General features: G+C 37.4%; 1 protein-coding gene across 6 annotated transcripts in view; it reads left to right on the top strand.

Annotated features, from left to right (window-relative positions):
- The window catches only part of PDE4D (phosphodiesterase 4D), a 1,474,095-nt gene that overhangs the window by 1,436,894 nt on the left and 11,694 nt on the right, over window positions 1-25,507 (top strand). For 5 of the 6 annotated variants that reach the window (XM_007453218.1, XM_007453217.1, XM_007453222.1 and 2 more), the window contains 2 exons: window positions 23,634-23,727; window positions 25,101-25,273. In XM_007453218.1, coding sequence (XP_007453280.1) covers window positions 23,634-23,727; window positions 25,101-25,273 — 267 coding nt within the window. Of the gene's footprint in view, window positions 1-16,643; window positions 17,059-23,633; window positions 23,728-25,100; window positions 25,274-25,507 lie in introns of those variants that run through there. The other variant, XM_007453220.1, reaches the window with a different exon arrangement.

Here is a 25,507-nt window from a genome sequence, read left to right as displayed (position 1 = left end):
TTTCTGATTCTGTGAAATATTGAGATTTTGATTATTAACAAAAGTGTCAAATATCAATCGATATCAGGTTACTAGATGTCTATTCTTGGGGAAAGAAGAAACACGAACCAAAAATAGAACTCTTTAATCATTGCACAGATTTAAAATGACAGTTAAGCTGAGAAACAGAGGAATGGATGAAATGACCTTGAACGTAGTTCCAGCCCAGATGGGCTAGTTCCAGTCTGAGTCATGGGTCTGACACTAGCCGTAGCCAGAGGGAGAAGAAATCCCCCAGCCGTGTAGTTGTTATGAGCTGAAAATGAATAGGTGATTGATCCCTTTCCATTTTCCACTTGCCGTCAGCCATTTTGCAGAGAAATCAAACTTTGGTATGCTCAATAAAAAAAGTTCTTTTCTTTTTTAATTCCAAAAATCCTTAGAGGTGGAAGAGATTTATGAGATCAACGTGTTCACTTGCTTCATTACAGATGAGGTATAAAGGCATAGGAAAGTTAAAGTGACACACAGCAAAACAGTCCTGTCTTACTTCTGTCAAGGCTTTTATCTTGTGGGAAATAAAAATTTTTTGTTGTTAGACAAAACCCTGATTTCAGTCTTTATTGATATTATCGCTTTCTAATGACATTTTTAGTTCTGTTTTTAGCCAGATACGATTTTCATGTGGGAAATAAAACAGGTTTTTTTATTATTGTTGTTTTGCACCTTTTGACTTCAGATAACCTCAGTCCAGTCATTAGGCTTTCACTAAGGAATTTTTGGTTTTGCCTGGTTAATGTAGGACATATATCTGCTCCAAAGGCTTTCGTAGACGAGATGAGCCTCTTACATATGTGCGTTTGTATTCAAGTACATAGAAAGAGAGAGAGAGACACACACACATACATACATACATAAAAACCAAGGCATATAGACATATACATTGAAAATATGATAGCCATATTAGTAAGCCTGTTGCATGTTAGAGAGTAATTCATGGTGTTTTGGTCCTGTAGGGGAGCTCAGGGTGTGTTCAACACTAAGGATGAGAATGGTTGGGAAGCATCCCAGAAAAAGTGCCACTTAGGCTAGATCTTGAACATAAAAGTTTCGTATAGGTTGCCAACGAGGGAGGGGATGATACTGCAGGGGCTGGATGAGGCAGGGTAGGATGGGACACTCTTGTGCATTTACCTTATTGTTTGTGGGAGTGGGTAAGGAGTGGGTGTCCTGTATGAGTGAGCCTTCCTGGAACAGAAAATCTGATTATAGGAACAGAGGCAGGTGTAAAAAATGTAGATTGGGGTCCTGCAATGTAGAGCACCTGAAGTGTCAGACTAAGCCGTTTGCACATTACCCTGTAAGCTCTGAAGAACCGTCACGTTTTATTATCAGGAAAATATTACAAGGAGAGTAACAAAATGATTTTAGAAAGATAAATCTGATGGTAGTATGCAGGATGGATCATATTGAGGAGAAATAGTGAAAGCAAAACAAATCCATTAGGGAATTAGGCATATAAGTAAGGAGGGCCTGAAATACGATGGGAAGGAAAAGAAAGGAATGGTTAGGAGAAAGACTGCAGGAAAGGTGGCAGGATATATCAGACTTCCGGGGGAAGGCACTGCAGCCAGAGGAAAGTATGAAATTCTCAACCCAAGTAATAACAGGACGATGGTTGGAAAATCAGGAAGAGAAGGTTATTTGAAGAGAGTGGGGTGGAAAATATGGCAGTTAAATTTTTAGACATGAAATTGGAGTGAAATTATATATCTAAGTTGAAATATCCTATAGGCCTTCAATTGTCATGACTGGATTTCTGGTGAAAGGACAGGCAACCTGGGAGTTGCCTGTACAGAATTGATGGTTAAGACCTTCAGGCTCATCTGTAAAATGGGAATAATAATAGTCCTCATAGGATTGGTATTAGAAATAAATGAGATGATGCCAGGCAAGTATTCAGCACTGTTCCTGACACATAGTAGACAATAAATAAATATTTATCAATATCAATCAGTAAATATTAGCCATTACTATTTTTTACTATGCGTTTTAGAGACCCATATAATATGAATTATTAGAACTGGTATTCTGGAAGCTCTATTAAAGCCATCTGTTTGGTGAGTTTTCTTAATACCCCAAATGGAAGTTCATATGTTCTGATTCACATGCTTGCTTCCCTAGCTGTTAAGGGAAAGTGACAACCCCAGCTGTAATTGCTCATGTTTAACTGTTGATCACTGTTTTTGAGACCTGGAGTGTTTTTTTGTTTTTTGTTTTTGGTTTTTGGGTTTTTTTTTTTTTTTTAAACATCTTTATTGGAGTATAATTGCTTTACAATGGTGTGTTAGTTTCTGCTTTATAACAAAGTGAATCAGTTATACATATACAGATGTCCCCATATCTCTTCCCTCTTGCGTCTCCCTCCCTCCCACCCTTCCTATCCCACTCCTCTAGGTAGTCACAAAGCACGGAGCTGGTCTCCCTGTGCTATGTGGCTGCTTCCCACTAGCTATCTATTTTACGTTTGGTAGTGTATATATGTCCATGCCACTCTCTCACTTTGTCCCAGCTTACCCTTCCCCCTCCCTGTATCCTCAAGTCCATTCTCCAGTAGGTCTGTGTCTTTATTCCCGTCTTGCTCCTAGGTTCTTCATGATCATTTTTTTTTTTTTTAGGTTCCATATATATGTGTTAGCATACGGTATTTGTCTTTCTCTTTCTGACTTACTTCACTCTGTATGACAGTCTCTAGGTCCATTCACCTCACTACAAGTAACTCAATTTCGTTTCTTTTTATGGCTGAGTAATATTCCACTGTATATATGTGCAACATCTTCTTTATCCATTCATCTGTAGATGGGCACTTAGGTTGCTTCCATGTCCTGGCTGTTGTAAATAGAGCTGAGATGAAGATTTTGGTACATGACTCTTTTTGAATTATGGTTTTCTCAGGGTATGTGCCCAGTAGTGGGATTGCTGGGTCGTATGGTAGTTCTATTTTTAGTTTTTTAAGGAACCTCCATACTGTTCTCCATAGTGGCTGTATCAATTTACATTCCCACCAACAACGCAAGAGGGTTCCCTTTTCTCCACACCCTCTCCAGCATTTACTGTTTGTAGATTTTTTGATGATGGCCATTCTGACCGGTGTGAGATGATATCTCATTGTAGTTTTGATTTGCATTTCTCTAATGATTAATGATGTTGAGCATCCTTTCATGTGTTTGTTGGCAATCTGTATATCTTCTTTGGAGAAATGTCTATTTAGGTCTTCCGCGCAGTTTTGGATTGGGTTGTTTGGGTTTTTTTTTTATGTGACTAGTTAAGGATGTGAACTACTCTTCTGTTTGTTGCAACTTCTGTAATAAAAGCCCTGAGTTGTATTATTTTTCATCTGCTGTGTCCAGAGTCAAATCAACTTTGAGGGGTTTATAAAGGGCTTTTGAAGAACGGTATTAGCTCAATGTAAGCAAATGATCATTAGCTCAATATCATCTCAACGTTTTAAAGCTACATTCATTCACCCAAAGTGGAATGAACTTACGCAAGAGTAGAAGAAATCCAGGAGAGGTGGACCTTAATTATGAAGAGTTGTAGGACTCCTGTCTGGGTAGAAGGTTGGACTAGATGTCTTCAGAGGGGCTTTCCAGCATGGACGTATTCCGCAGAATCCAAGCACTGTCCTCTGTTTGTTGAGCCTGCTTCACCTCATGTGTATGGTTGACGTGCTGTCTCACAGGGCGTTAGATTCACATTTGGAAGGTCAAGTAAAACAGACTTTGTTGCCTGGTTTTAGTTGTATTATTTTATTTTGCTTTTCCCTACTATCTTTACTCCCAGAGGCAAAAAGTCTTATGTTCTCCCCTCCAAAAGATACAAGTATAGACAGGTATTTTAGAAGAATAAATGTCATGGTGGTTAATACCAATTTTTATTGAAGTATGAATAAAAATAGATTAAATTATTTTTTTTAAACAGGTTTTCAGGTCTAAGTGCTTTGTTAGAAGGAATATATAGGTGCATCTTAGTTTATGGGCAATTAGAAAAATTGAATTTGTTTTTCAGATATTTTAGTGCCAGTAATTTACTTTCAAGATATAAGAATAATCATGTTTAATTTTTAAAAATTGTTTAAAAGCAGTATTTTGAATAAAAATGACTGCTATAGTGTTAATGACAATTATCTAACCTTACACTGTATTTTATAGATAAAATACAGTACACTTAAAATATGACAAGACTTCCTTTTCCAGCAAAATGGCAACATGTATCTAATTTGAATTCCAGGAGAGAATAAAGAGAATGGGGAAGAGGAAATATTCTAGAAGTACAGTGAATTCCAAGCAGGAAAGTTTTTTAAAAGAAACTCACATCCAGAGAAACCACAGAAAGAAATAGATCCCAACACAGCCAGAGAGAAGAGGCAGATTATCTACAAAGAAATAACAATTAGATTGACAGCTGTTTAATTTGTGGGACGGAGCGGGGGTTCTTCTAATTGGAAGAAATTAAGTCACATCTGAAACTTTAGCTGCAAGGGTATTGAGGATATGGATTTTTCACATGTCCAGCCTCTGGAAGGCTCATAAAAGGAATGTGGGGGGCTTCTCTGGTGGCGCAGTGGTTAAGAATCCACCTGCCAATGCAGCGGACGTGGGTTCGAGCCCTGGTCCGGGAAGATCCCACATGCCGCGGAGCAACCAAGCCCGTGCGCCACAACTACTGAGCCTGCGCTCTAGAACCCGCGAGCCACAACTGCTGAGCCGGTGTGCCACAACTACTGAAGACCGCACACCTAGAGCCCGTGCTCCACAACAAGAGAAGCCACCACAACAAGAAACCCGTGCACCGCAACGAAGTGTAGCCCCCGCTCGCCAGAACTAGAGAAAGCCCATGTGCAGTGACGAAGACCCAACTCGGCCAAAAATAAAATAAGTAATGTAAATAAATTTATATATAAAAAAAAGGAAGGTGGGATGGCTACTGCGCACACCTGTTTACCTTTTGAATCCCACACACTACTAAGTAAGCTACTTCAGAGCAGTTTGCTGACTGACCTTTCCTTAGTACCTGGAACCGTAGCTAACACATAGTTGGCGCTAATTAAACATTTGCTGATTGAAAGGATTAGCATCTTAAATCCTCATTGGTACTGGGCTTGATCTCCTTGATTCGAAGGCACCTGTAAAGTTGTACCTACCTTTTCCTCTGGAGATTGGAATTTGGTCCTAAAACCTGAAGGGCTGTCCTTACATTTGTCAGGTCAGTGCATCCTGAGAAAATTATCCCTGTTTGTTTGATATCTCCAAAAGAATTTTCCACTGGTATCAGTGATTCTAATAGTTTTCAGACAAACCATTGATTGCATAAGCAATTGGGTAGATATTACTGTAGGAATCTTCATACAGCTGTTTTAACCAGATTGTTTTCCTTACGACAAGTTGCAGTGTTTCTGGTCCCAATGTAAATAACTTATCGCGTTCCTGACATCTACTTAACACACTGTCCTAGGTGACTTTCATTAACTCCAATTCTCCACATAACCCAGAGACCTTAAATAGCTTGCTGTGTATTATTGTGCTCATAAGAGGCCGGGGCGAGATTAGAACTCAGGTGAAGCCAGCTAGAGAAACCAATGCCCTATACTATCGTATTTCTCATCATTCTCATACTCTACTCTTCTGTCACTGTTGCAAAAAATAAAATAAAATTCCCATTATTGCACGATGTTTAATTGTGTTTATGCTTGCCTGTCGTAAAGTCTTCCTTCCAAAAATGCCTAAAGAAGACATATCACTTTAATAAAAATATTGCCAGCTGTGAGCGCTAGATTCCAATTTTGGTTATGTTGTGTGACCTTGCTTAGGCTTTCACATTAATAATTTGCTATGAGGATGGGATTTTTTAAAATAGATTATCCACTGATGCCCTTTCTTTTGGGCTATTCTAAAAACATATTAAAAGATCTGGATGAACGTGGTCTATCCTAATGTAATGTCATTAGAGTATTTGAAAGTAACTGCATATTCACCACTCCATCATCTGATCCATCATCAGCTTTTCTCATCCAGAACTCATCCAGAACTCTGAAGAACTTCATAGCACTCTTCTTTCTCCTTCTTTATCCTCCTCCAAACCTTTACCTCCCCCAGGTTTCTCCACAGCAAAGGGCACAAATATCCATTCAAGGCAGGGAGTCTAGGAATTGATTCTTCTTATTTCTTCACTTCCAGCGTTCAAGTCTTATCAACTCTTCCTCCATGCTTCTTCCTCTTCTATCTGCTTTTGCCTCTCTGTGAGCCATCCTCTACAGAGGCAACTTTTTAAAATGTAAATCATGTCATGTCTCTCCCTGCTCAGAACCTTCTGGTGGTACCCCACCCCCTCTGGAAGGCTTGCAAGGACCGCATGATCTTGCCCTGACCCATCTCTAATCTCATTCCGCATACCTATCCTCCATCACGCTGGCTATGTTTATCTAGCCCTTGCTCAGAGTGCTTTGGTCCAAATCTTTCAGCTCTTTCTAGTTATCAGTATCTCATCTCAGATATTACCTTCCTCACTATTTAATAGTCTACTATCACAGTATCATGTTACCCCCTTTTCTTTTTATCCAGCATGTTTGTCGCTCTTCTTTTTTTTTGTCTGCTTGTTTTTTGTCTTTTTGCCCCGAAGTCCAAGCTTACATGAGCAGAGAACTCTTCTGTCCTGTTCAGTACTATATCCCTCATGCTGGCACATGGTAGCCATTTAGTAAATACTTGTTGAGTAAGTGAATAACCATTCTAAAAATTTTTATTACTTGATATCTAAAGACCATTACTTTCCACAAGAATTTTCAATGAAATCCTGGTATTTTTGTTCGTTTTTGCTTGTTAATAAATGTGAAGGGAGCAGAATTAAGTACTGGAATAATTTTGAGAAATACTAAGTAAAACAAAATAAAACAAAGTTATGTAGTATGGGTCTTGGCAGAGCCTTTAATATGCTAAAGGACACAGCTTCCAAGAAGGTTAGCACTATGTCAGAAGTTTGACACTGGATGTCTTCTTTGGGAATTATCACATGGCACTACTGTTCTTTACAACGCGTTCTGGGAAATGCTGCCTTAGACAAAAACCTGTCATAACGGAAAGGGGAAAGGGACGCTATATTGAGTATAAGGAGGCAGATATATTGACCATAGGAGAACAGGCTGACAACCAAGGACTCAGAAAAAACTAAAACCCATGAAAAAAGGACAGAAGGACTCAAAAAGAATACAGCATTGGGACTATTCAGTTTTCTGCAGGCTACTCTACCCACTTTACTGGATTTTTCTATCTCTAGCAGCTGGCACAGTGCTTGGAGTAGAATGAGCATACAATGAACATGTGTTGACTTTTCAGAGATGAGTGAATAATGGTGGCCCAGGGTCACCATAAAATAATTAAATTAAGATCAGTTTGGTTTGTTTAAGAAAGCAGGAAAATGCCTGAAGTATTTTAGGGAATATGTCACTCTAAAGGATTAAGATTAAAATGTTATTAGTACTTATGAGAATACTTTCATCGGTTATTATATTGCCTAAAGGCTTTGTAACTAGGAATTTACTATGTATTGTTTTATTCAAAGCTGGCACAGATTTTAGACAAACGTATGCATGTTCGACTGGAATATAATGGCTCTCTTTAGAAGGGTACAAATCTTATTTTACCAAATGGAACTATATTTCAGATTTTTGTTTTTCATTCTTCTTTAGGCAAAGTTAAGCAAATTTGGAATTAAAATAATTTGATAACATCACCTAACATTTTTTAAAGTCAGGTAAAATTTACAGATTGATAAGATGTACTTTTTAAAGATATAGTTGAATGTTTTTTGACAAATTATACAGTTGTAAAAGTACCACAATAATCTAGATATAAAATATTTCCCGGGCTTCCCTGGTGGCGCAGTGGTTGAGAGTCCGCCTGCCGATGCAGGGGACGCGGGTTCGCGCCCCGGTCCGAGAAGATCCCACGTGCCGCGGAGCGGCTGGGCCCGTGAGCCATGGCCGCTGAGCCTGCGCGTCCGGAGCCTGTGCTCCGCAACGGGAGAGGCCACAGCAGTGAGAGGCCCGCGTACCGCAAAAAAAAAAAAAATATTTCCCTCGCCCAAAAAGTTTTCTCTTGCTCCTTTGTAGTCATTCTCCTCCCCTGCTCCCAGTGACTGGAAACTAGTGATCTGACTGTCCCTATAGTTTTGCCTTTCCAGAATGTCATGAATGAAATCATACTGTGTGTGTGCGTGTGTGTGTGTGTGTGTGTGTGTGTGTGCGTGTGTATAGCCTTTTGTTAATGGCTTCTTTCACTTTTCATAATGCTTTTGAGATTCATCCATTAATAGCTTGTTGCATGTATTATTAATGTTTCTTTTTATTGCTTTCTAATATTTCATTTTATGGATGTACCACAGTTTATCCATGCACCAGTCGATTGACATTTGGGCTTTTTCCAGGTTTCTGCTATTAATAGAATTTCTAGAAACATTTGTACATAGCTCTTTGGACACATGTTTTCATTTCTCTTGGGTAAATGACTGGAAGTGGGATTGTTGGATCATATAGTCGGTGTTCTTGTTGACTTTATAAGAAAGTGCCACACTGTTTTCCAAAGTTGCTACACTGTTTTGCATTCCCACCAGCAATGTGTGAGAGTTCCATTTTCCCTGCATCCTGGCCAAATTTTATGACTTAAATTACTATAAGATTCACATCTAAAAGTGATGTTCATAAAAGATTAAATATGGATTTACAGAAATATGCCTGTTTGCATTTTTTATTATTGCTTTAGAAGACAGGTATTCTCTGTTTAAATTGTTTTCACAAAGCATACCATGAGGTACAGAGCGGTGCCTAAGTATTTTGTGGTGATTATAGTAGTCATCATAAACATGGAGCATTGGTATTAGGACAATTTAAGTGAATTAGGGGTCCTAATTTTCTCTGTAAGTAGGAAGTTCCCTTTCATGCAAGATTATTTCTGTGGACACTTCCTTTATGTGAGGCTTGTATACCCATTCATTGCCTTAATTATTCTTCAGTGAAACAGAAGGCCTTGGTAGGTATGATGATGATAATGGCGTGGTGGTTTCCGCTAGATTTACTAATTAGTTATGAACAGAGAACAGTATGTATCTACTCTGTATGATTCAAACTGTATTAACAATTATAGGATACTATGCTAACATTTAATGAGAGTTAGCCCATGTGGAAGAGAAATTTAAATAAAGGTATTATCACATCAGTTCTCATGTTATTTCAGCTTTAAGGAACCTTTCAACAAAAATAAGTTTTCTTATATTAGAATTTCTTTCTCAGTAAATGTTACAGGTTTTTCCTGTTTTAAATAAAACTATATTTCGGTGAAAACTTTCTAACCAGGTTAATTAAAGAATGATTCTTAGCTTTTCAGATGATTTTTAGATTTCAAAAAAATCAACCTGAAAAAAAAAAAGCTGAAAAACCCCCCAATCAATCAGGAGTTCCTCTTAATCTCAAGCCTCCAAAATATTTATAAAACATGTTTTTGTTTTCTGAAATGTGATGGCTCTTCAAGAACAGAGCTGTTCTTTAAATCGCATTTGGATCCCATATCACTAGAGGGCAGTAAACACAAACAGATTTAGTGGATTTACTTGTGTTAAGGTTGTTTTTGTACTATGAGCATTAATCAAAGAAAGTGTTGTTTCTATAAGGTAAAAATAGATTTAAAATTCTGTTATTTGAAATACAGGTTGTCAATTAATTCTAGATCACTGTCTGCCTCCAAAACTACTTTTAAGGCGTTTGAAAGCAAAAGAACACTCAGTGATTTCAGAGACACTGGTATGCCGTCGTTATTGTATTTAATGTCTGAAGTTTAACCTTACCTCAGAATTCTTCCAGGGTCTTTTAGCAATTAGATTTGCATATGTTAAGCTGAGCAGTATTGGATATGTGAGAGCCTACTTTATACAGATTTGCTTCTTGATTAATAACAACTCCCAGAACTTTATCCTAAGTAGAAAGGTGTCAAATAAATACAACTGATTATAGGATAAACTATTTTCAGATGTAAATTCTACCAAAAGCACTGCTGTTGCCAGGAATATCCCTTAGTTTGGAGAAATCTAAGAGTTAATAACACTTATTTTAACTAATTTTTAAATATTTCAAGGACAATAATAGATTGTATAGCTTAGAATTTATTATGTTAATAGACATATTGCTTACAGACTCTAGGGTAAATGCAGATTAACGCCTGAAATACTTTTTTTTGGCAATTTGGAGTACTCTGAAGCCAGACAGCCTTCGTTCAAATCCCAACACTGCTACTTTGGCTTTGTGAACTTGGCTAAAACACTTGACCTTCTGAGCCTCAGTTTTCTCACAGTTTGGTTTATTTCTTTTTCTTTTTCCCTATTCAAAAATGTTTTCTGTCTCTTGACCTCTGTTGCAAAGGCAGTGATGCCAGCATGTGTTAGTATATCAAAGACTCAACTCCATCAGCAGATTTTTAAATATCCTGAAATAGTCCACAAAGGTTGTTGATTGCTTGGGGTATCGCTTAAGGACCAATGAAATGAAGAATAAAATAGGAGTGACATCTAGAGATCCTAAAGATTATTATGAGGAAAAGAGAACTGAATGCTACAGAAAATTATGTATTTTTTCTATTTTGGTACATGCACACACATTCATATGTGAAATCATTTGGATGTTTGAGAGGAAACTCAGGAAACCCGAGTTCTCCCTGTGTGTGAGGGCATCTATGTCTTGTTCACATGGTACCCGCACACACAAGTAGGTCTCCCTGTCAGGTGAAGCTGCCTGTCTGTCTCTGGGCACCAGCTTCCTGACTGCACTAGTTAGTAGGTGGAATCAGCACAAGGATTAAGAATAAATGAATCCACTCCTAAATTCATACCATTTATCATAGAGTTTGAATCAGCCTAATTATATGACGAGCTATTCATCCACCATGAAGAGCAAAGACTAAAAGAGACCTAGACTCTCATCTCAGCCCTGCCACGTCCAGGGCAAGTTATTGCCTATTTAAGAGTGTCTGTCTTTTCATTCTTTAAAATGGGGATGATATCTATCTACCCAGGATGTTGCAAAGATTAGAGATAAGATATAAATATAAAGCACTTGGTGCAAAGTAGGTGCCTAATAAATGCTGTAAAATTCCTGTTACGGTTTCCCCATAAAACTGTCAGAAGCCTAGTCTGTCTATAAACATTGTATCTCTCGGGCTCCATCCGTATTTCTCTTCTGGGTTGTCTAGATTTCTTTCTGCAGGCTCTACAACTGTGGCAATGGGAAGGAGCTTCTAGTCTGCTTCTTATAATGGGAATAATTAAATGAATTTTAATTTGGCTCAGAGCTTTAAAAAACAAGATTTCTTATTCCCTAGAAATATGGAAACCTTCCTTGGTACTTTTTACTTGATATTATTATTACTACTACAACTATTACTAGGACTACTCTGCTCTTACTATTATCTCCCCTGCTACAGCAAGTTAGGGATTTACAGTTGAATCTCTTCGTGCCTGTGGCTCACTATCTACTTTGGGAAATATAAAGAAAGAATATCTTTCTTGCCTCAAGCATCCTCCACCCTGGTTGAGGAGACAAAATTCAAGGCAGTTGTAGCAACTAGGACAGTGTCACTTAACACTGGGGAACATTGAGGAAATTTCAGGTACACTGACGGGACTGTACTCCTGGCATTTCATGGACAGAGCCAGGGAGGCTCGACGTCCTAGAATACACGGGGTAGTCCTTCACCAGGGAGTGTTTCTCTGTGTCAGCAATCGTTCACGTAGGTTGAAAAATTCACTCACGATTATCTGAGCCTAGAACACAACTACTTTTTACATATAAATGCAAAATGTTTTTTGCATGGTTTTAATCCACACTAAATTTTTGAGTAATGCAACCACAGTGTATCTTGAGGGAGGATGGTACTTTGTTACATTTGAAAACCTTTCCAAGAGCCATTCACCACTTAGGAGAAAGATCATCCCTCCACTACAGGACTCCTGTAGTTATTTCCATTTTGCTTTCACATTCATGGTAATTTCTCCACGTCAGAGGAATCAGAGCAAACACTTACATAGCACGTGCGTGGTGTGCTAAGTGCTTTATGTGTATGTACTGATTAAAACTCACAACAACCTGTAAGGAAGATACTATGATTATTCTCATTTTCCAGATGAATAAACTGAAGTATGGAAAGTTTAAATAACTTTCTCAAGGTTACACATCTAGTAAGTGATAGTAAAATATAAGCTTTTGACTATTTTACTATTTTTTAAATGTAGTTTTGTACAAGTATTTATATTTGGCAGTGTTTAATATAAATTACTCTTCACCATTATGTTACTGATAAGCCATTATACTGGGTTGTTTTTTTTTAAGTATCTATATACGGATTTACTTAGTACATATGTATATATTTAGTAAAGTGTGTATGCAGGAAGAGCATTTAGGAATTTCATTTCAGGATAAAAAGTATTTGTTACAAAAAGAAAGAAGTCACTTAGTTTGAAGTTCATCAAAAAATAAAACAGATTGATGGATGGATACAAAAAGGGAGCAGTAGGTCTGATATGGCTGAGAACCCCCATAAAGCATAGTTAGGATTTAAATGATTGTATGACCTACGTTGCTCTGCGGGAGCTCACAAGGCCTGCTCCTGCCTCAGGGCCTTTGCCCTTGGCAAACCCAACACTTGACTCCCTCTCCTTCTAGATATCCACGTGCCTCTCTTTCCTCAGGTCTCAGTGTGTGTCACCTCATCAAAGAGGCTTTCCCTGATCGTCTTATAAGAGAGGAATCTTTATCCCTAACACTTCGTACCCTCCTTATCGTTTCTTTTTCTCTATTGCACCTACCATCACATGACATATTATATATTTACTGACTTAGTTGAATGTAAGCTCCAGGTGAAAAACCTTTGTTCACTGCTATGTCCCCAGTGTCCAGGACAGTGTCTGGAATATAATAGGAGAATAACAAGTAATTATTAAATAAAGGAGTGAGTGTAGAACAGTTAGAGTTTGGAGAAGGGCTGGAATATTTGGTTTTGATATGTACTTTGAATGATTTAAATCTGACTTTGAAAGACCAGCTTGAGGTAGGTGGAATAAAAGAAGCAGAGTACTCTAGGCAGTGAATTCACTGTGAGTAAAGATAGGAAAATGGGACCATCTGCTATATTGTAGGGATGGGTGGAATAGTAGCCTGTTGGGAACAGAGCAAGGGTGTAAAGAGCTGTTGAAGATGGGCTTGGAGTTGGGGATTAGGGTCAGAGGTTGTCAGGCTGGAGTTCCCAGAGGAATCTGGAAGGTGAAGCAGGTGATGCCGAGTTGTCAGTGACTGGCTCTGGAGTGGCAGGCTGAGGCTGGGTTTGAGGAAAGCTGGCCTGGCAGTGGAGATCAGTAAAGGGTTGGAAGGAGAAAAGCCAAAGGAGATGAGGTAAGAAGCAATTATAGTGTTTTGGGTCTGAGACATGGAACAATGTGACGCAATTGGAAGGAAACATGATATGTTTTTTTAGAAAAAGGATAAGCCTGGGAGTTAAAGTATGCAGGCACCTTCATGGAATGGTTATGATGATGATATCATTATCATCACCTAATACCTGTTTATCACTATGTATCAGATGTTGGGTTTTTTTGGGGGGTGGGGTTGAGTTTTGGTTTTTTGTTTGTTTGGCCACGCATCCCACGCAGCATGTGGGATCTTAGTTCCCCGACCAGGGATTGAACCCGGGCCCCCTGCAGTGGAAGCATGGAGTCCTTAACCACTGGACCCCCAGGGAAGTCCTCAGATGATGTTTTAAGTGCTTTGTGTATAACATCTCATTTATCCTCATAGTAATTGTTCTGGTTATTTCTTGCTATATAACAAATCACGTCAAATTTAGTGGCTTAAATTATCAAGTTTTTATTACTTTTCATTGTTTTGCGGGTCGATTGGGCTTGGCTCAACATTCTCACTTGGAGTCCCTTATGTGGTTGCAGTCTGATGGTGGCAAGGGCTGGAGTCATCTAAAGGGGCAACTACCTGGATGACTAAGATGGATTCTTCACTCTCAGGTCTGGCTCCAGGCCGGCATGGCTGGCAGGGCTGGAGACCGGCCATGTGCGCATGTACACTGGCTCATACTCTCTCTCTCCTCTTCCTCTGCATCTGCTTCTCTCTGTCCCTCTCCCAGCAGCCTCTCCATCAAGTTAGCATGGGCTTCCTCCTAGCATGGCAGTCTCAGAATAGTCGGACTCTCTTACAAGGTGGCTCAGGGAGCCCGACAGCATGTTCACGGAGGCCAGGGTGAGAGCTTCAGTACTTCCTGTGACGGCCTCCACAGTCAGGCAGCATCCCTTGTTGGTTACACAAGCCAGCTCAGATGCAGTGTAGGGCAGTGTGGCTCATTAGGTGGCATCTTTGGAGAGCAGCTACCAGGGTAAACAATTTTACAGATGAGGAAACTGACACGCTAAGAAGTGGGAATAAAGGATTTGAACTCAGAGTCTGGCTCTTAGTGCCTGGGTGAACTTGGGAAAAATCGTTGTCTCTCTAGGTATATCCCGTTATGTGGCAATGAGGAAATTGAAGGAGAGGATGTTGAAGGTACTTCCACTTCTCTCAGCCTTTAAGCCTTTGGATTTAGATGATGGGCGTGGGAATGAAAGGAACAGACTAAGTGAAAAGGCGTTCTGTAGAAGACAGTAGTTTGAAACAGTGTTGGTGGAGGGAAGGTACGCGGTGGATGAGGAACACGTAAGGGTTACTCAAGGATTCAGTTGGATTATTGTATGAAACATCTAACAGAGTTCTACTCACATGGAACACCTATTGAACAGGAGGAAAGAGTCATAGATTTCAGTCTGGGACACTGAAATATGGGTCCACTGAAGGAAATGGGAGTAGTCATAATAAGCACTGCTTTAAGTAGAAAAATGGATCCACCAATTTTGAAAAAGTCTGAGATGACTAGCAGGGCATTCCAACGGGAAGAATATCTTTTAGTCATTTGGAAATAAGGTGCTAAAATTCAGGTTCGAAGTGGTCGTTAGGGAGTGTTGGCCCTCCGAGAGAGTCTTTGTGGATATCCCAAATTAGAGGATGAAGAGAAGGCAACAAAGGTATGGTCAGAGAAGTGGGAAGAAAACCGTCGTAAAGAAGCTGCAGGTCTTGGGAGTGAGGGAGAGGGGAGAGGCTGGTCAAACAGAGGGGAGAGGGTGGTCAAACAGTTGAACACTTCGGAGAAGTTGAGGAGGATGAGAGACTAGTGAAAGGGGAGCACCTCTGTATTCTTCCAGAAGCAGTTTGAGTGGAGTATTGGGGGTTTAGCATCTTTCTTTCTTTCGTAGAGGATTAAGAGGAATTTAGGAAATGAACACAGTGGGTGTGAACTGCAGCCGAGGACTTTGGCAGCAAAGGACCAATAGAAGCTCAAAGAGGCAGGGATTACCTGGCTGTTTCTGAGGAGGGTGTACTGTCTGAGACGGACATACCTGATGCAGGAAGACTGAGCAGTCACCCGGTCAGCAAGTCATAGACGTGCCGAGCAGTAGGTACAAACTGAGGTGGAGGGGAGGTAGGATGGACAGAACTTCATGCTGAAATAGAGTAAAAGCTAGATTCCCCTCATTTCTTATCCATAAGACCTCTTTAGTATAAAAGTTACAGAATAATGCTGCCCCAAACCAAATAAGAAAGATCATTTTTTCCCAAAGGAATTTAGATTTCTTATTTAGCTCTTCTTGTAAAAGGCCTGATTACTCTTGAGCTCAATTCTGTATTCTTAAGAGCCACTCTATATCTTTACACAATCATAAAAATGTTCTCTTCTGATCAAAATATAGATCCCGAAATCTGTACACAGGACACTGCATTCGTTAACCATACACAGTGCATTAGCTTTCTGGGTTTTTTTTCCCCCACAATCAGATTTATAATAAATCATCCCCACCCTTAGATTTTTAAGATTGTGGAGCTCAACCATATATAACAATAGAAACAAAAGGAGCTGAGAATAGCAGTGCCACACAGGTGAGGAAATGTATCACTTCCATTTATGAATTCTGGACATTAATAGTATTTTATGATTACAGTATGCTGTTATGTTGGACTGAGGAATAACTTCAGCTATATCTGTGTTACCGGGGAAACCACTTGTTTTGGATTTGACAGAGGGAGACAATTAAAATGCCTGATTGCCATTTTTAGAGCAGCTTTTATTTTATTTATTTATTTTTAAAAAAATTTTTACAGCAGCTTTTATTTTGAAGAGAAGTCAGAGAATATTGAAATTCATAGAAATGACTCTGAAAGGATTGGCAATTCTTATTTAAGAATGAACTATGAATTATGTAGAGTTTTATGGTGGTTATTCATCGCTGTGAGAGGGGAAGCCCATTCATCTTTTCATGCGGCAGCCTCAGCTATAGGGATACCATTATTAAATGGCGTTTACCAGAGGTGAGGAGGAAAACCTCCTCCCCAGAGGTTCGCCCTTGCCAACCAATCACAGAGCAACCTGGGCCTGGTCCACACCCCCCGCCCTGTTAGACCCAGGGACGCAGTGTGATTGGTGCATAGTTGGGGTTTTATGGGAGGGGTTTCTTGTCACTCTTCCTGGCTTCCCTGCAGTTCCTTATTTGGTAGCTTTTGACAGAACTAGTCTTTCTTGCAGCTAAGCATCTTGACATACATTATTCATTAAGCCCTGGAGCTCAGGGAGAGAAAGATGCAGACCCTTAGATCTTTAGATGTTTCTTTATCACATGAATTGTCTTTATTCAGAATAGTTGTTGAATTCTGTTGCATTCTGGAGTTTCACAAATGGAATGCATTCAGCTGGATGGGATCTAATGCGAGGCTTTCTTATGTGTACTTAATTACCAAAGATCTTTAAAAACCTACATACTCTGTGCCTGTGGAGATTGTTAAAGTATCAAGCTTTTGAAGATACACATATTTTAGAATTTATTGTCTCTCTATATAATCAATCAAAAATGCCTGAAGCAAACTATTTACTGTCAGTATCTTGGGGCTACATAAAGGTAAGATTTATTTAGCCTTTGTAAACTCCTGATTACTCTGAGTACATAACTAATAATTTTAATAAATTACAATGGAGTTAAGCTTTCTAAGCAATCTTTTATTTTTTCCTTAGACATAAACTACAGAAGAAATGTGGGTTTTTAGTGGTCAAGATAAGGAGAAATTGTAGAACTTTTATTAGTTATAGTTTGCATGTTAAAATAGCTTTTTAATGTTCAGCATTTCTATTTTGTCATGTGGTATAAATTTGAGTTATTCTTTTAAGTATCAAGGTAATTAAATTCATTGGAAATAAATGCTTGGGCTAAATTATAACTGGCACATGGGCTCTAATTAGTATGTAGCACTTAAAGTTTATAAAAATTAATTTGTGGCTCTTTCTAAAAATCTGTACTGCTTTTACCTGATGAAGAGTATGTTTTTTTTCACCTTTGGATATAAAGCTCTAGATGACATTAAAGTTGGCATTACTTGACTTTTCAGGTGATATCTTATTAAAATGAACACTTGATCCTCTGTTTGTAAAACTGGAAGATGTAAATTTATATGATACTGCTATTTTTGTTAATCTCAAAAAATGAATGAGTATACTGCATTTAATAAGATTGTGTTCCTGCTTGGCAAGCTTCTTACACATGCCCTGTGGTAATGCTAACCTGGCGATCCTAGCTGTTTAATAGAAACCTGAAGGAGAAAAACCTTTTTCAGTCCTAAAGGAGGCATCACTTCAGAAATTAGAATTTATTCTGGAGTATTTGAACAAATCACAGTACACATTTTTAAAGAATCCTTTTCCATTACTTTAAGGACGCTCAGATTGTAATATTTTGTTTGCATTTTCTTTGTTTCTTTTTAAAGGAGAGTTTCCTCTTTCCTGTGAGATTTACTTGCATTCTAAGCAAACTTATTTCAGTTTTAGTTGTCTGAATAGTCATGATTTTCCACCTCCCTTTAAATCTAGATGGTCCAGATTTTTGTAATTTTCATTATTTGAATTTTGCTAGCCATTTCTTAGTTTAAAATATTTTTTAAATATAGAAAAATGTGGAGAATAATAAAGAAGCCCCCTCCCTCCAGTCTCCCTAGAAGTCATTTCTTAGCTTTTAGACGGTTCATATTTGATAGCTTTTTAAAGGGATTCACGTTTGTGTTACAATTATGAATAATACCTTCAGGAATCTAAACACAGAATTTTAGTGCTTTATGAGAAAATGCTTGCTGGAAAGCTTTATGCTTTTAATACCATATTGCTAAGAACACTTAGGAAGGACCAATATAAATGTATTTAGTCTTATTATGTATTTGGGAAGATTTATTTTTATATAGCTAATACAGTATTTATTTTAGCTTTTAATGTTGATATCCACCAAAGTTGTAGTGTATCACAGTGCAGCATATTCAAATGATTTTTAGCAGAATGTTGTGGGGAAAAATAAACATTTACTTAATATTTAAACTTTACCACTTTCTTAATTATATACTAGAGGACATATAATGTACCCAGTAGCACGTTGGCATGAGGGGGAAGTACAGGGATTAAATTTAAGAATACTTTAATTTGGTTTTATTATTTAATTTTGTTTCATACACAGTCTTAAATATAGAACATAAATTGGAAAACTGGAGTTTAAAAAGCAATATACAGTATTCAATTCAACTGCACTTTCACTTTCTTTTGTGCTTTAAATTTGCTGCATACAGACATTCTGATGCATAATGAGAACAAAGGATTTGAAAGCACTCAGTTAGAGATCTTCCTCTGTTTTTCTTTGTTGCAACAATAATTCTACATATTATTTCACACTATTTAGAGACCAGAAACAATCAGAATAACTCATCAGCCAAAAATATTTAGAGTCACTTTTAAAGATGTCTAAATGCTCAATTAAATTGCTCTGCATTTTGCAACCAGTTCTTTTGAAAAGCATTTCTGTATTTTGTCACTTCTAAATCTGTAAATTGAGAACCCATAACAGTGTTCCTGAAGAAGTACATTTTATTACCTTTTCTAATCCTTTTCCCCCTCATGGCAATTATATATCATTATCTTAATAAATGGTATGTAGTTATCTTAAAATGAGAGAAATTCCACTTACATTTTAAAATGATTGTTGAATGGTTAAGTTTATTGTTCTTTAGCACATCCTGCTGTGCACTCCAAGACCAAACTGTAAGAGCAACTACCAGTTGAGAAAACTCTGATGGTAATTTTTGTGGTTATTAATTTAGCTTCCCTGGACTGTATGTCTTATATCAATAGCAAAAAAAGGAAGCAATATTAATTCCTCTTAGAAAGTGCCCTTGCGTTATAACTTAATTGACTCTCTGGAAATTGTCTTTAGGAAATCTCCCATACTCTTGGGAAAAAGAGGACCGCTTAAAATATTGTGTCATCTAATTATGTTGAAAGGAAATGTTGACTTCCTTGGAGCACCTCACAAGTGGGAGGGAGATAAGTGTGCCATGAAGGGTTTCTCCACCCATGCTTTTGAGTTTGGAACAAAGGCAGAAGGGTAGTCTGGGAATATATGTGTATGATTCAGAAATAATCAGTAGAATATAATCTGTCATTTATCAGTCTGTACAATAGAATCCTTTCACTGGCATTTTTTTTTGCCTCAGTTATCTGTACCAACTGGCTATTTTGATGAGTTGTGTAATCAAACTGACAGGAAAAGACACCTCGTTCTTCATATTCTGACAGATAAATCCAATAATTTGTGTGGCATATCTGCAGATACCATGCAGTTTTTCTGCTTGGGCGTATGGCATCATATTCCTCCTACCAGGTTGCTTACAAGTTAGAAGGTGTCTCTATAGAAAAACTGGGCTCCTATCTAACTTTTCCAGGGGCACCAACTCCCCCACACCCCACAGAGGTTGCATCGTTTTTTAGTTACATTGAGAGAAATTCGCGGAGGGCAGGTGGACAGTGGTTCCTGTATAACACACTGTAGAAATGCTAGGAGTGGCTGATAGCCTTACCTATTCCCCCAGCTTTTAAGAAAGGACTTTGTCATGACCAGGCAGTTCTTAATACCAACTTCTATCTCATAGCACAGACAATTCAGGTCAAAGAAATATTTCATTAAATATATGTTTAAGATGTTTAGCAGACTCTCTTGAATATATTTTGCCCAAAGAGTAGATTTTTTCCAAGAGTAAAATTTCATTCATTAAACAGGATTTACTTACCTTTGTGCCTTATGCGTGGTATTATTGTTATATTTTTGAAGCATGGTGACCATTTCTTATATGAATAATACCCTAATTATTTTTTGGAATTGGTCAGGGAGCTAGATATTTAGATATATATTTTGTGTGAGCATAACTATAGTTAGATCTTCTATCCATTTGCCCTGCAATGATAAAAATCAGCTATCACTATAAAAGGGCCCAGGAAACTGGGAGATAGAAAGAACTCAATGTTGAGCACCCACTATGTGCCAGTGCGAGTTAAATAATCTAATACATTCCTGGTTGATAGCCTATAATTTACTTAAGAAAATATAACTTTATAAAAAGATCAGCAGAAAATTTTTTGAACACTATTGGAAATGTCTTCATGAACATTCTTGGAAGGTTCCAAATTTTAGTTTTTCCCTAGCAGATCATAATATATAATGCTCAGTGAAAATAAGCAGCAACCCATGTTTCGTACACTACATGATGCCAGTTTTAAAAATATATATACATCCTTGTGACTTATTTATTTTATAACTGGTTGTTTGTACCTCTTAATCCCCTTCTCCTATTTTGCCTATCCCTTACCCTGCCCCCAACTCTGGCAACCACTAGTTTTTCTGTATATGCGAGTCTGTTTCTGTTTTGTTATATTTGATCATCTGTTTTGTTTTTTAGCTTCCACATATAAGTGAAAACATACAGTATTTGTCTTTCTCTGACTTCTTTCATTTAGCATAGCACCCTTCAGGTCCATCCATGTTGTCACAAATGGCAAGATTCCATTCTTTTTTATGGTTGAGTAATATTCCACCGGGTATGTGTGTCTATATATATATATATATATATATAGAGAGAGAGAGAGAGAGAGAGAGAGAGAGACACACACACACACATATATATGAGATATATATATATATATATATATCATAAGATGTAATGTACAGCACAGAGAGTATAGACAATAAAATTACAATAACTTTGTATGGTACAGAATCTGTAAAATGTTTAGTCACTCTGTTGTGTACCTGAAACTCATGTGATATTTTTAAGTCAACTGTACTTCAACAAATATATATAAACAAATGAAAAAAAAGGCATAGAAGGAAATATAGCTATTTATATATGGTTATTAGCAGTGGGACAGTGGGGTTGTACATGAGTTCTAATTTTTTCTATATAGCTTTCTAGATTTTTTATATCCCATATGCATTTTATAATCAGAGCAAGTTATTAAAAAAAATACACAAAGAAAGTGAACTTTGTGTTCCAGAGTTTGAGAATAACCTCTCTCAACCTGTAAGTTAAACAGCCAGAGGCATTTCTGTTGGTTGTAGCCAGTTCTTCAGTTTTGACTGCAAGAGAATGCTAATATGCATTTCTTGTATCCAAAAGTCTGTTGAAATTTTTTATTGATCTCTCTCAGTACCTTACAGTGATAAATTCTTATACCTAATCTAGGTGGTCAGTAAGATTAACTCTGGAAGCTATTTGCCAAATTATCTTGAATTAGAACACCTTGGTATGAATTATGCAGAGAATCAAGATTTTTTTAAAAATTCTAATAAACTAATTAAATACTGAGTTAGAATTACATTTCAGACATTACTAAACAATGAACCCGCTACTCTCTTTTTCCAGACTTAAATGAGGATTTATGGGGTAATTCAAAATTTTAAAGGCTACTAAATATTAGAGTAATATGTGACTTTTTTGGATCAAGTATCTAATAGTTACTGTATGTTTATGTATGTTAAGAGAAATATTAAGGTATATTAAAAGGTCTATTTGGGTTATTTTGGAAGTCAAAGGAAGATACATTAAGAAGCAGTTGAAATAGTTGAGAAAACCATAATTCAAAAAGAGTCACATGCACCACAATGTTCACTGCAGCTCTATTTACAATAGCCAGGACATGGAAGCAACCTAAGTGTCTGTGGACAGATGAATGGATAATGAAGATGTGGCACATATATACAGTGGAATATTACTCGGCCATAAAAATAAGTGAAGTTGAGTTATTTGTAGTGAGGTGGATGGACCTAGAGTCTGTCATACAGAGTGAAGTAAGTCAGAAAGAGAAAAACAAATACCGTATGCTAACACATATATGTGGACTCTAAAAAAACAACAAAAATGGTTCTGAAGAACCTAGGGGCAGGACAGGAATAAAGACACAGACGTAGAGAATGGACTTGAGGACATGGGAATGGGGAAGGGTAAGCTGAGACAAAGTGAGAGAGTGGCATGGACATATACACACTACCAAATATAAAATAGGTAGCTAGTGGGAAGCAGCCGTGTAGCACAGGGAGATCAGCTCGGTGCTTTGTGACCACCTGGGGGGGTGGGATAGGGAGGGTGGGAGGGAGATGCAAGAGAGAGGGGATATGGGGATATATGTATATGTATAGCTGATTCACATTGTTATAAAGCAGAAACTAACACACCATTGTAAAGCAATTATACTCCAATAAAGATGTTAAAAAAAAAAAAAGAAGCAGTTGATGGATGGAAAAGCATAACATCATTGAGAATTCTGGATTTTGATAATGCCTTGTAGTGGTGGTAGATAAATTCCAGGTGATAGACAAATTTCTTTGGATAAAATAGGCACCGGAGCACCAGTAAAAAAAATTGTGAAGCAGTGAAGTTTCAATTGAACAGGTCAATTTTCAATAGTTTTTATGGGACTTAGGAAGATTGGTAAATTCTGTGAATGTTTGAGAACCAATAAATCCCTACTTAGAAAAAACTTTACAAAGGAAATATCATATAGTATCTATTCAAATATTTTCCCCATAGTTCTGGGAGAGTACTCAAATAAATCTATTCAGTTTTGCTTTGGGGGAAAAGACTACATTTTAACCTCTGACCAGTATACTTCCTCATTTCTGCTAATGACAAATGAATCGATAAAAATATACCATGTTTTATTGTGTGGCAACCCTTTTGTATGTTTACAAATTAGTTTTTTTCTCTTCTCTAAATACTAATAATGCATGTTATTTTTTATGCCTTTTTTCCCCTTAATTAATGTCGTCCTTGAGTGTCTCAATCTGTGCTGTCCAATATGGTAGCCCCTAGCTACATGTAACTATTGAGGTTTAAATTAATTAAAATGAAATAAAATCCAGAGTTCAGCTCCTCACTTGCACTAGCCACATTTCAATGCTCGATAGCCACATATGGCTAGTGGCTCCTGTAATGGATAGTGGAGATTATAGAATTTTTTCATCATTGTAGGAAGTTCCATTGGATGGGACTGATCTAAAAGAGTCAGGACAGGTTAAAAATTCTTTGGCATATTTTCTGTATCTTAACATATGCTTATATTATTTCACTTCAACTTTCCTCTTCTGTTATATCATTTTATCTTTCTGTTTTTCAGTTTAAAAGGATGCTTAATCGAGAGCTCACCCATCTCTCTGAAATGAGTCGGTCTGGAAATCAAGTGTCAGAGTATATATCAAACACATTCTTAGGTGAGAATAACAATTTAAATGCAATTTTTAAAAGTTTTTTTTGCATTGTTTGTTTTTGGAAGCAGACTGGGGTGCAAACTTATTTTGGAACTAAGAGCTAGGAATTCCATTTGTTTTCATTCATCCTATTAATAATTTGAGCCTCTAAGCTTTAGAACCTAAGGTGACAAAGTATGTTTTTTATCTTTTTGTTTTATTCAGGACTTCAGGGATTCTCTGAATTAAAGTTGTATATTGCCCGTTTTTCCAAACTACTCAACTGTAAAATGTATTTTATAGAGAGAGCTATTCATGCATTCAACAAATTCTTGTTAAATGCCAGTCATTGCTGGGCACTAGGTATTTAATGATCAATTAGAAATGGTCCCTAAACTCAATGAGTCGATAGTCTAATGGGCACCATGCCTGGTAGACTGGAGAGACAGATAAGTATAACACAAGAGCTAAAAAAAAGCTTGCTGATAATAGCTGACAGTATGGTGTACTGGGACACCACTACCCCACCCTCCATCCACAGAAAGAAAATGCAGTAAAGGAAAACCAATAACTTGAACACATCCTTGATCTGAATTTACTTTCAAAACAAAACTGTCGTAATAGCTAATTAGCACATTCACTAAACAGACATTTATTGAACACACACTCTGTGCAAGGACAAGTTAAAGGAGCTCACTGTCTTGAAATAGTGAATGAGTGTACTGAGACATCTGATGTCTTATTTGAAAACAACAATTAGCTTTTGTGAATCTTATATTTAGTTATCAGATAATATTGGAGGTACTCTGTGCTCCCCATAAAACCTTATTGCATTATTCCCCCATCTCACTATCGTATAGAAAATGTAAACTAGCAGTAGCAATCTAAGTCCTTCACATACGCTGTGTATGCTCCCACAGAATGACCCATTTCATTAAGCTGTTACGTTCACACAGTGCTGTTTTTATATTCGTGCACGAAGTTTCTTCCATTTCAAAGTAGGTATTGAAACTGGAGTTCTTAATTGGCAAGAGCAGTGTTCTCACCACTAAGTGAATTTTAAATAGGAATGAAATCGATGAGCAGTGGAAATAACCAGTGTCTTTTGCCTTTTCCAAGTCTGCTATCGTAAGTTTTTCCAAAAGACGTAATCACTGAATACATTTGATGTTAATTATTTTGCAGTGGAATTTATTTGCTTAATTTTGTGTTTGAGAGTATCAAATTAAGTCCACATCAAATTATAAATACTCAACTTCTTTAAAAGGAGTTTTACTTGGAAATATTTCCTAGAATATATACTGATCAACTAAAATACGCCATTATGCATGTTATAATAAAAAAAACCCAGGTAGAATTAATATTAAATGAAGAATTTTTTTTTTTTAATGTTTAAGATAAGCAACATGAAGTGGAAATTCCTTCTCCAACTCAGAAGGAAAAGGAGAAAAAGAAAAGGCCAATGTCTCAGATCAGTGGGGTCAAGAAATTGATGCACAGCTCCAGTTTGACTAATTCAAGCATCCCAAGGTTTGGGGTCAAAACTGAACAAGAAGACATCCTTGCCAAGGTAAGACGATTTCAAGTATCCTGATCAGAAATAGACAGTGGACTTTGATACCTTCTCTTTTAAATAAATGGAAAAGTTTATTAATTCGTGGGAGGTTTTTTTTGGAAGATGGGAAAGCCCTTCCTAAAGCTCTTTCTAAATCACTTGGGTTTTATTAATATGTGGATTTAGACAGGCAGTTTGGTGTTCTTTATTTTTGCATCTATATTTGATTCTTTGACCTTAAACAATTAA

This window comes from Lipotes vexillifer, unplaced genomic scaffold, assembly GCF_000442215.2.
Source record: "Lipotes vexillifer unplaced genomic scaffold, Lipotes_vexillifer_v1.1 scaffold366, whole genome shotgun sequence".
Taxonomy (NCBI): domain Eukaryota; kingdom Metazoa; phylum Chordata; class Mammalia; order Artiodactyla; family Lipotidae; genus Lipotes; species Lipotes vexillifer.
Note: the sequence above shows the minus strand (reverse complement) of the source record. Positions and strands in the feature narration are given on the sequence as shown.